At 39.2% G+C, this 12,854-nt stretch overlaps 1 protein-coding gene across 4 annotated transcripts in view; it reads right to left on the bottom strand.

Moving 5' to 3' along the window:
* Positions 1 to 12,854, bottom strand: part of Nucks1 (nuclear casein kinase and cyclin dependent kinase substrate 1) — a 37,498-nt gene that overhangs the window by 15,406 nt on the left and 9,238 nt on the right. For all 4 annotated transcript variants that reach the window (XM_008823310.3, XM_017795656.2, XM_029558753.1 and 1 more), the window contains exon 2: positions 913 to 962. In XM_008823310.3, coding sequence (XP_008821532.2) covers positions 913 to 962 — 50 coding nt within the window. The remainder of the gene's footprint in view (positions 1 to 912; positions 963 to 12,854) is intronic.

Genomic DNA, 12,854 nt, shown 5'->3' with positions numbered 1-12,854 from the left:
GTACAAGATAGCCACATGCTAACTAGGAGACCCAAGTATCATCTCTACCTCAGTTTCCCTAACAGTAAATGAAACAGTAGATTCCTATCAACAGGATTGCTCTAGTAAAGCATTTATTAAATGCAAACATTTAAAACAATTACTGGCATGTAGTGCAATTAATTAGTGTTAGTATTAACTCTGAGATAGGATTAAATAATAGTATTAAATATCAGGCTTTTAAATTCTTTTGTATATCTTTCTGCATTTTCTAACTTCTTTCAAAGTATACATACTATATAAAGTAAAATTATATGACAAAATTTATTACTTTATTATGCAAAAACCATAACACTTTCAGGTATAGGTTTTACTGTGTTAACAGCAGACTTCCTGTTTTTGATTCAGGGTATTGCTGTGATGTCATAGCTGGTCTGGGAATTCTTGGGCTGAAGTGATCTACCTGCGTCAGTTTCCTGAATAGCTGGGAGTACAGGGTGGCATTACTGTGTCCGACTGGCAAGAGGGTCTTACATAATAAATATTGCAACAGTTATTAGACATCTAACCTTTGGATTCTAAAACTAGACAAGAAAACAATTTGCTCAAGTGTTTATTATCTTACATAGGCAGAGTGGCGCATACATATAATCTCAGCACTTATGAGGCTGAGGTTAGCCTGGGCTACATAGCAGACCTTATCTCATTCAAGTTCATGTTGTTTTGACACAGAAATCTGGTTGTTTTAAATCAAGAATTAAGAGGCTTCTTCTATGTTGAGTGTGGTAGTGTCTTTAATCCCAGTACCTGGGAGGTAGAGAAGGGGCATTTCTGTGAGTTCCAAGCCAGCTGAGGCTATGGGAAGACCCTGTCTCAAAGAGATTTCTTCTAAAAGCAGGGCAAATACATGGCAGTTCTGTGCCTGAAACATACCTGCATCATCTGATTCCTGAAACTGTGAATAATCAACGACCTTCCTATTTCTGTAGAAAGAAGAGACAAATTTAAATAAAAAGCATGACTTCTAATTCACCAAAATATTCATCTCCTCCACTTTTACAAAAGTATTTCACACTATTGCAAGAAAGAGTAGGTTAATCCAAAAGCATGTCAAACTACACTTCTTATACTATACACCTCAGTGATATGGTTCTTCTGAAGCTTTGCACTTTCCACCTCCCCAAACACACAACAGCAAAGGAATTCACTCACATGTATTCACTATACAGACAGCATACTCTATTTACTAGCCAAAATTTCAAGTGTTATTTTATTCTTACTGTTAAACACATGAACACTTGTACTTGCAAAACAATATTACTGTTAGGTAAAAGCAGTTTTTGAGCAATATATAATATAGTCATTAACAATACTCTCATATCATGGTGATACCAAGCTTCATTCGAAAGAAGAAAAACATTCACTGTTTTAGTCAAAGGATGTTTTATTTTGCTTTTTTTTTTCCCCCTGTTGTTGAGACAGGGTCTCCCTGTAGCCCTAGCTGGCCTGGAACTCAAGAGATCCCTTACCCCTGCTGGGATTAAAGCCATATGCCACCATGCCTGATGCAAGTACATTTTTTATTAACTTGCTCCTATGAAAACTAGAAATTAAGGTCTATCAGGATATAAATCTAATTCTTAAGAGGAGGGCTACTTAAGTACAAAGCCATTGAGAAGTTCTACTTCTAGCCAAAATACCAAGAAACCATCTTATTAGACTACAACTAAACATTATGAAATAGCCAGGAGTGGTGGTATATACCTGTCATCCCATCCTTCAGGAGGCAGAGGCAGGTGGATCTCTGAGTTCAAGGCCAACCTGGTCTACATGAGTTCCCCACTGTGCTACAGAAGGAGCTAAGGTCTCAAACTACCACATAGAAACTGAAGCAAATACAGAATTTCAACAGCACATACGACAGAACTACACTGAATCCTGATTCTGTCACTTATTAGTTCTAAGTCTTTAAATAAGTGACTTTTTTTTTCCTCATTAACTTGTTTCTTCAACTATAAACCAGGAAGAATACAGAATACTCAGGACTGTCCTGGAATTAAGTGCCAAGTAAATTTCCATCACTTAAATCAACTGGAGAGCCATTAAACAGGCTAAAGTTTGCACTAGAAGAAAATTTGTAATTCAAGGAAACATGCAATACAAAAGAACACAGAAACTGTCATATCTTCACTGTCTGTACTTACTTTAGCCGACAAGCCTGCATACTTAGACTGAAAATATAACTTGAGGGGCTGGAGAGATGGCTCTGATAAGTAGTTTTTCACCCCAAATAAAACATGAAGAAATTTTAAAAAACTTAACTTGGTCACAATGAGCTATTTGGTCCCAAATGTAGGTAAATCAAAGTAGTTTAAAAGCACAGGATTTTAAAATCTGGGTATGGTGGTACAAATTTGCAAACCTAGCACTTGGGAGGTAAGGAAAGAGGATCAGGAAGTCAATTATTATCCTTAGCTACAGCGAGTTCACGGCCAGCCTGGGTTATAGGCGATGCTCTTTGAACAGTGTCTTCCTCCACCCCAGTAGGACTTTATCAACTTCTTTCTACTAAATACTGACAGAACGCTGGGGGCCAGTGGTAAAGGCACTTGTCACACCTAATTTCAATCCCTGGGACCTCCATGATACGAGAAGAGATTCCCACAAGTTATCCTTCGGTTCCACATAAACGCTGTGGCCACGTGTACACCCATACACACATACAGGTATAAATAAATCTAGCAAAATTTTTTAGGGGGATCTTTTTGAGACAGGGTCTCCTTGTAGGTCCATATGGCCTGGAACTTGCTATATTAGATTAGGCTGGCCTTGAACTCAGAGATCCACCTGCATCTGCCTCCAGAGTACAGGGATTAAAGGTATGCTCGCCCATGCCTGGCCCAGTAATTTTTTTTTTTTTTTTTTGTCTTTTTGAGACAGGGTCTCTCTGTAGTCCCAGCTGTAATGGAACTCACTATGTAGACCAGGTTGGCCTTGAACTCACAGAGATCCGCCTGCCTCTGCCTCCCGAGTGCTGGGGTTAAAGGCACACCACCACTCCTGGCTAATTTTTTTTAAAAAACAACAGAATGTTGGGGATGGAGAGATGGCTCAGTGGTTAACAGTACTGACTGCTCTAGGAGAGGACCTGGGTTTGAATCACAGCACCTACATGGTGGCTAACCTCCACCTGTAACTTCAGTTCCAGGGGGTCCAATGCCCTCTTCTAACCTTTCAGGCACTGCATGACACAGGTGTACTTACATACATGCTGGGAAAACACTCACTCATACACAAATAATTTTAAAGATCAGAATGTTGTTTTCATGTACCAAGAATATCCTTTTTGTCTGCTGAAAGAAAAAGCATTCTGTTCTGAGAATTAAGGATCACAATGTTTTAGAGATGGAAATTACCATGTTTTTAAATGATGAGCCTAACCTTAATTTTAAAAATGAGAAAAAATAACTGAGACCACATAGAACTCAGCTCTATTTTGTAATAAGCCTTTGCAAATCTACCTAATCGTTAGGACCTTGATTTTTTTTTTTGCAGGGGGGGGTCTTTTTGAGGCAGGGTCTCCTTGTAGCCCCAGCTGGCCTTGAACTCACAAAGATTCATCTGCCTCTGCCTCCTGAGTGCTGGGACTTAAAGGCATGCACCACTGTGCCTGGCCTAAGGACCTTAAATTTTATAACATGCCATTTTCTTAAACTAAGGACAAAAGCCTACTACTTAATCTCCTGTATTGTTTAGTTAATGCTGACTGAACTGACACTTTTATCCTATAGCTAATTATTTTAAATTCTAACTCCAGTTCCAGGGGATCCGATGCTGGCCTTGAGAATTACACATACGTGGTATACTCACATAAATGCAGGCAAAACACTCATATACATAAAATACAAATTAAAAAAATTTAAAATTAAAAACCTGACTTCTAATTCCATCAATTGCTTGGTTGTAAACACCTCACTTCATTTTTTTAGATGAATGAGATCTTTAGAACAACGCTTTTCAATCTGTCAGTCACAAACTCCTACCAGGTGCTGAAATCAATCTGCTGATGCATGACTAGCAGTTTATTTTATTTCATTTTATTTTAGTCTTTTTGAGACAAGGTTTCCCTGTAGCTACAGCTGGCCTGCAACTTGCTATGTAGACCAGGCTGGCCTTGAACTCAGATCTGCTTGCCTCTGCCTCCCAAGTGCTGGAATTAAAGGCCATGTGCCACCACACCCAGCTTATTTATTGTATGAGTTTTGCCTACATGTATGTTAAGTGTACCCATACCATGCAGTGTCTAACAGACCAGGTGTCACATCCCCTGGAACCGGGGTTACAGATAGTTTTTAGCTGCTATTATGGGTACTAGGAATCTAATCTGAATCCTCTGCAAGAGCAACCAGTGCTCTTAACCACTGAGTCATCTCTCCCCAGCCCCACTAATCGGCATTTTAAAAGATAAACAGCAAGCGAAAACAACAAAGAAAACTGTACTATAATAACTGCTAAGTCCCTGATTTTGTTTCAGGTGTTATGTTTTTGTGTGAATATTTCTACTAGAATTCCACCAAGAGTTCAAGAACCAAGGTTTTAGAAAAGAGATGTAATTACAAGAGTTCCAGATTTGGGTTCACCGTCAGAAGAAAAATTGTTTTTGACTTTGACAAACATGGCATCTTCTTCACTTTACTCTATTAGTTTTGTTTGCCTTTTTTGGGGGGTGGGGGGTGTCCTTTATGGAACTCACAGAGATCTGCCTACCTCTGCTGGTATTAAAGGCTTGTGTCACCAAGCCCAGCTCTTTTTATTTATTTATTTTTTTAAAGATGAATGTATACCAGAAGAGGACGTCAGATTCTCTAGAGCTAGAGTTACAGGTGGTTGTGGATGGTTGTGGCAGGATGCTCTGGAAGAGCAGCAATTACTTTTTTCTTTTTTAGTTTTTAATATTTTACTTGAGGAAAAATGCTACAATTACAAATAGAGAATCACTATAAACACATAGTGAGTACCTATATACTGGATTATGAAGAAAATATAAAATATCATTTAACAGTGGAGAGATGTGAGAAACATTGTTTTAGGTAAGGTGATCATAGGAGCAGTAAAAAAAAAATACTTTGTCAAAAGTTAAGAGTATCAATTTATCTCTATGGTCTTCTTCCAAAAGCATATTACCCTAAGCTAATTAACTATTAATGTTAATTTATTGACTTTTAATTATTCAGGGGATGAATTTATCATTAAGGAAAACAAAATTATATGTAAAAGGCTACATTTTAGTTAATAATAGTGTAAATATTTTATTAAGAATGATTCATTAGGAGCTGGAGAGATGGCTCAGCAGTTAAAAGCACTGGCTGCTCTTACAGAGGACCCAGATTTGATTCCCAGCACCCCACATGGCAACTAACAACTGTCCATAACTCCAGTTCCAGGGGATCTGACACCCTCTCTGACCTACAAGGGCATAATATGAATGCATACAGACATATGCAGGCAATACATTCATACATGTAAAATAAAAAATAATAAAATATTTTTTAAAAGAATGATTTAAGTACTAATTCTAGGTATTTAATATTCGTGAAACTGGTTATGGAGTATATAGGTACTCACTATGTGTTTACAATGAGCAGCAAATAACAACTAAGTTATCCCTCCAGCCCTTTCTACTTTGTTCTTGCAGAGGACCTGGGTTTGATTCCCAGCACTCACATGGCAGCTATGAACCATCCTTAACTCCAGTTCCAGGGAAATCCGAAGCCCTCTTCTGACCTTCGTGGCATGGCACTGCACAACATGGGTGCACTCACATACATGCAGGCAATACACTCGTACACATAAAATAAAAATAATAAAATTTAAAAAAACTTTTGTTTTGAAATACAGTCCCAGTATGTAGCCTACATTGGTTTCAAACTAGTGATCTTCCTTTTAAAAAGCCTTCCACATGCTGCAATTACAGGTGTGCACCACCACATCTGGCTCTATTGTAATAGCTTTTTTTCCCCTTTATGAGACAGGGGCTCCATTCTGTAGCCCAGGCTAGCCTCAATAAAAATTGCTTCTTGGGGCTGGAGAGATGGCTCAGCGGTTAAGAACACTGGCTGTTCTTGTAGAAGACCTGGGTTTGAATCCCAGCACCCACAGAGCAGCTAACAACTGTCCGTAACTCCAGTTCCAGGGGATCTGACCTCTTCTGTCCTCTGCAGGCATTGCACGACATTGTAGGTGCACTTACCTACATGCAGGCAATACACGCATACACATAAGATAAAAATAAAACATTTTTAAAAAATTGCTTAGAGTTTGAACACTGATAAAAATCTACTGAATTCTAGTGGTGTGGTAGGAGACATATGATATTTAGATTACGATTTAGACCTATTGGATCCTAGACAATCTTATCCAACCTTGTATCCTGTCAACAAAGATCCCTAAAGAGAACAACTAAAATCTTTCATGATCTCCAAAGCAGCTGGACACTAAGAAATTTCTAATCATTAAATGGTTCTAAATGAGGTAAAACCAGACTCTACTGTCCACTGACTAGGTGGGATTAATTACTGTCTAACCTGTCCTGTTTTCCTCAGAACATTTCTTAACTTATGTTCACTTCATTTTTTTCTTTGAACTATATACTACAGTTTTAACAACTCACTCATCACATATATTACACATTTCAAGTACCTTCTTCATGCGATTTCCTCCAAACAAAAGATGTAGTAAAATCTTCATAACAGTGTCCCCAAGTTCATAAAAGATGTGAAAGGATGCTGGGCGTGGTGGCGCACACCTTTAATTCCAGCACTTGGGAGGCAGAGGCACGAGAATCTTTGTGAGTTTGAGGCCAGCCTGGTCTACCTAGTGAGTTCCAGGACAGCTGGGGCTACAGGGAGACACTGTCTCAAAAAAACAAAAAACAAAACAAAAAAACCCCCCAAAAAACAACAACAACAAAAAGATGTGAAAGGGGTGAGGTTTTTAGAGGAAAAACCAGGGCTAGGGTTGTAGCTCATCTGGTAGAGTGCTTAGCATGCATGAAGCCCTGAGGTTCAACACCCAGTACTGCATAAATCAGGTCTACTTACAGGCCTGTAATTCCAGGGGGCGGCAAGAGGATCAGAAATTCAAAGTCAGCAGCCAAGGATAGTGGTGCACACCTTTAATCCCAGCACTCAGGAAGCAGAGGCAGGTGGATTACTCTAAGATCAAGGCCAGCCTGGTCTATAGGGAGACCATGCCTTACAAGAAAAAAAAGATCCACAGTCATCTCTGACTGCATAAGTTCTAAACAGCTGACTTTAAAAGAGCAGCACTTTAAAGAGTTAATGTTTGAGACCAAAAGTATAACTTTGCAGTAGAAAACCACCGAGTATAAATTTGTCTTATAACTTCATATTTTAAAATTGCACCATACTGGGCGGTGGAGTCAGGTGGACTTCTGTGAGTTCAAGGCCAGCTTGGTCTACACATAGTAGTTCCAGGACAGCTGGGGCTACAGGGAATTAGACCCTGTCTCAAAGACCACCCGGGGGGGGGGGGGGAGGAGAGCATCATGGGAGTTGTATCAGTAGTTAAGAGCACTTAATTGCTCTTGTAAAAGATGGGGATTCAGATCCTAGCACCCATATTGGATGGCTCACAACAGCCTTTAATTCTAGTTCCAGGGGATCTGACTCACTCTTCTCACTTCCATGGGCATCTGTATGCACGTGGTGTACATATATACACTCTGACATACACACACATCCACATAAACAAAATAAATAATTAACTCCAGTTCCAGGGGATCCGACACCCTCTTCTGACCTCCGTGGGCATTGCACAACACGGGTGTACCTACTTACATGCAGGCCATATATTCATACACATAAAATAAAAATAAAATATTTTTAAAAATTCAAAGCTGGTAGAGTATTTGCCTAGCACATTCAGCATAAAGGAAAATCAGTCCAAGAAATAACTCCTCTTTCCATTTAAAAAATTTTAAGGCAGTAGAGATGGCTCAGCAGTAAGAGCAGGTAGCAGGTACTGCTCTTCCAAGACTTAAGTTCAATGTCCAGTAACCAAGAGAGGCAGCTCACACCTACCTGTAACTCTAGTTCCTGAGGGATCCAATACCTCTGTCTTTCATTATTGAAAAAAAAAAAAACAATTAGTATTAATATAAACAAATAACTGCAATCATGCAGAGATCAGAGGACAACTTGTGGGAGCTGATTCCTTCCTTTGCCTGCTAAGTCATTTCACATATCCCAACTCCCACATTCTTCAAATGAATTAAGTTCTGGGCAGGTGTAAATGAAAGTCTGTGCCAAACATGAGGAATTCCAGTTCTTCTGTGTATTTAATTGACTTGTTAAATGTTTTAGCCTAGGGACTGGAGAGTGCTCTTGCAGAGGAGTTTGGTTCCCAGTTATCTTTATAAGGGGTGGCTCAGAAACATCTGTAATTCCAGCTCCAGGGGGATCAGGCCTATTGGCCTTCACTAGATACATTCAGAAACACAGACACACATGTACACATAAGAAATGTAAAAAGCAGATGCCACCACACCAAGTATATACAGGCTTCTTTTTGGGGGGGGGCGGTAGGGTGGTGGAGAATCTAAACAGCTTTGCTCAGTGAATATTTTACTCATTGAAAGTCAGTATTTTCCTGTATGGACACCACTGGAGAGATGTCTCATTGGTTAAGAACACTGGCTACTCTTGCAGAAGACCTGGGTTTGATTCCTAGCACCCCATGTGGCAGGCTAACAACCCTCTGTAACTCCAGTTCCAGGGAATCTGATGCCCTCGTCTGATCTCCAGGGGTACTGCATGGCACGGGTGCACCCCCCTACATGCAGACAATACATTCATACACATAATAATAAATATAGTTGGGCACAGTGGCACACGTCTTTAATCCCAGGGCGGGGTGGGGGGCAGAGCTCTGTGACTTCAAGCCAGCCTGGTCTACAAAGTGAGTTCCAGGCCAGCTGGGGTTATAAGGAGACCCTGTCTCAAAAAGATTTTTTAAAGTAATAAATATAAATGGTTTAACTAAGTATTAACGTTTATATGTCACTCCTTATTCCCAAGATTTATTATTTTATGAAATTACCATACGGAGTTCTACCATACAGGAAAATATTTTCTTGCAAGGTCACAAGGATTTTCAGTGAGTATTCACTAAGCTAAACTGGTTAGATTTTTTTTTTTTTTCTTTCCCAGAAGAAGCCTTGTGTACACTTGGTGTGGTAGCACATGCCTGTAATCCCAACATTTGGAAGGCTGAGGCATGTAGATTAGGAGTTCCAGGCAGCCTTAGCTATTTAGGAAGACCCTGCTTCAAAAACAAAACAAACAAACAAAAACAAGTAACTTGGGACAGAGAAATCTCAAATGTACAGGCCAAAGGGATCCTGGATGTGGACAATGAAGAACAAAAATTAGCTGTCTGTGTCAAAATGAATTCGATCTTCCTGACAAAAGGTACAATGTTTTATTCTTATTGACACAATTCTACACAGCAAAGTTTCTGATAGTCTGATTTTAGAGAACTAAGTTTCTTGTTAACAAAGTAACAGGTGGGGCTGCTCAGTAGTTAAAAGCACTGGCTGCTCTTGCAGAGGACTCCTGCAGGTTTGGTTCCCACACCCATATGGCATCTAATAACCACCCATAATTCCAGTTCCAGGGGATCTGACCTCCACCAGCATTGCACAACATGGGTGCACTTATATGCATGCAGGCAATACAATCATACACATGAAATAATTTAAAAAATTAGAAAAGAGAAAGAATAACAGTCATCAAGAGTTGTTCTGAACCTTTAAGTTCCAGATGTCCTATCCAAACAAATAGAAGGGTGGACTTCTACTTTCTCAGACAAGTTAATTTTTAGTTTCTCAAGTAGCTCACTTTATCTTGCCAGATGAAACATTCTACACTCTAAGTAGTCCTTGAAGATCACCTTAGTAGAACATAACCAAACAAGTAAGTACACAATTTAAAAAGAATATATGCTTAATAATCTCTTGAAAACATGAACTACACTCCTGGCACCCAGCCAATGGTTTCTTTATCTAAAAGTATTTCAAAGATCTACAATTATTTTAGAACACAGCATGCTTCTTTAACAAATCTTGAGCAAATCTATTCCTAACATCTAGATAATGATTCCGGTTTCACAAGGAAACAAAGGGATGCCCAGTTTGACCAATGTGCTTTCTTCCTATTGTGCACACTATGTCTAGTCTGAAAAATCCAAAAGGTTGGGGCATCGGCAAGATGGCTCAGCAGGCAGGCCACCTGACAACAGCAAGCCACATAAAGGTGGAGAGAACTGACTCCTCAAAGTTATGCTCTGACCTCCACTTGTGTGCAGCGGCACATGTACGTGAGCACATGGGTGCACACACATACTAATAAACCTAAAAATTTTTTTTAAGAGCTGAGAATATAGTTCAGTGGTAGAATAATTATATGTGTGAGGTTTAATTCCCAGCAAACACACACACATACACACACACACACACTGTAATCCTAAGCACTTGGGAGGCTGAGGCAGAATTGTCACAAACTGGAGGCATAGTTGAATTCTAGGCCATCAAGGACCAGAGACCCTGTCTTGGGAGGAAAAAAAAATCCAAAAAAGCTACTTTTGAATCTAGAATCATGCAGTCACATTTCTCTTTGGAGAATTTTTTTTATGAAAACAGAACACCTTACTTCAATAATATCTTTATTACTAAGTACAAGTAGTCAAAAGTTGCAATTCACCTGGCTAGGAAGAGAGAAAAATCACACAAATGTAGAACACTCACATAAAGCTGACGCCCTACAATTTTCAGAAACTACAGTATTCAGAAACTCCAAAATTCTTTATTTGAAACCAGCTTTCTCCCTACTAATAGTATGTGTAGATCTAGAACAACCTCGTAAGAAAAAGCTTTGAAAATTCTGTCATAAGATCTACAAGGAGCCATAGCTCAAGTCTCTTGATAACCCAGGGTTCTTTGGCTGTTATACTACCTTCCTCCCAAATTAATATCACTATCCCCAAGAACTAAAAACACTAAGAATGTGCTAGGTGTAGTGGTCAATAACCTCAATCCCAGCTCATGGACTGGAAGAATTAATATTATGAAAATGACCATCCTACCAAAAGTCATCTATAGATTCAATGCAATGGCAATCAAAATCCCCATGACATTTTTCACAGAATTGGAAAAAAAGATCCTAAGATTCATACGGAAGCACAAAAGACCTCGGATAGCCAAAGCAACCCTGAGCACGGGAATCACTATACCATATTTTAAACTGTATTACAGAGCTATAGTCATAAAAAACATGGTACTGGCACAAAAATAGACCCATAGACCAATGGAACAAAACCACCTGATATTTGACAAAGGGTACAAGAACATTCACTGGAGGAAAGACAGCATGTTCAGCAAATGGTGCTGGCAAAACTGGATCTCCACATACAGAAGAATGAAACTAGACCCCTATCTTTCACCTTGGAAAAAATTCAATGCCAAATGGATTAATGTGAAGCCTGAAACTCTGAAACTGAAAGAGGAAAACATTGGCAATAACCTACAACCAAGGTGTAGGAAAGGATTTTCTAAACTGGACATCAATTGCTCAGGAAATGACATCAAGAATCAACCAATGGGACCTCATTAAACTAAAAAGCTTCTGTACATCAAAAGAAGCAGTGAAGGATGTGAAGAGAAACTTACAGAATGGAAGAAAATTTTCACAAATTACACATCTGACAGAGGTTTAACATCCAGAATACATAACGAACTCAAAAAACAAAGAATCAAGAAAGGAAGTAACCCAATTAAAAGATGGGCTAAGGAGCTGAACAGAGAGTTCTCAAAAGAAGAAGATAGCTAAGAAGCATCTTAAAAGATGTTCAACACCATTACTAATTAAGGAAATGCAAATTAAAACCACTTTAAGATTTCATCTTTGCTGGGCATGGTGGTGCACGCCTTTAGTCCCAGCACTCGGGAAGCGGAGGCAGGCGGATCTCTGGGAGTTCCAAGGCCAGCCAGGTCTACATAGTGAGTTCTAGGACAGATGGGGCTACAGGGAGACCCTGTCTAAAAAAGAGCAAAAAAAAAAAAAAAAAAAAAAAAACCCCAAAAAAAAAAAAAATTTAATTTTACCCAAGTGAAAATGGGCTAAAGATCTAAACAGAGAGTTCTAAAAGAAAGAAATAAAGATGGCTAGGAAACACCTCAAAAAGTGTTGAACATCGTTAGTAATTAGGAAAATGCAAATTAAAACCACCCTAAGGTATCACCTTACCCCAATCAGACTGGCTAGGATCAAGAGAACAAATGATACCAAATGATAGTGAGGATGGGGAGAAAGGGGAATGCTCATTCAGTGCTGGTTGGAGCGCAAACTTGTTCAACCCCTATGGAAAACAGTGTGGAAAACGCTTAAAAAACTACAAATGAAACTACCATGACCCAGTTATACCATTCCTTGGCATATACCCAAAGAATTCATCCTATTGCAGAGACACTTGTACATCTGTTTGCTGCTGCTCATTTCACAACAGCTAGGAGATGAAAGCAACCTAAGTGTCCCTCAACTGAGGAGTGGATAATGAAAATGTGGTTCATTTATACGATGGAGTTTTACTCAGCAGTAAAGAAAGATGAAATCACGAAATTTGCAGGGTATGGGATGGAACTAGAAACTGTTATACTAAGTGAAGTAACAAAGACTCAGAAAATAATTCGACATGTTTTCCCTCGTATGTGGATCCTAGAACCAAATTCTGATAAGTGAGTATGTATCCAGACATAACTACAGAAACCAGGGAGGTAAAGGAAAAGAAAGAACCTGAAA

The sequence above is a fragment of the Nannospalax galili genome, unplaced genomic scaffold (genome assembly GCF_000622305.1).
Source record: "Nannospalax galili isolate Female #2095 unplaced genomic scaffold, S.galili_v1.0 scaffold309, whole genome shotgun sequence".
In the NCBI taxonomy this organism is placed as follows: domain Eukaryota; kingdom Metazoa; phylum Chordata; class Mammalia; order Rodentia; family Spalacidae; genus Nannospalax; species Nannospalax galili.
The sequence above is the reverse complement of the archived record's forward strand: the minus strand, read 5'-3'. Positions and strand labels throughout refer to the sequence as shown.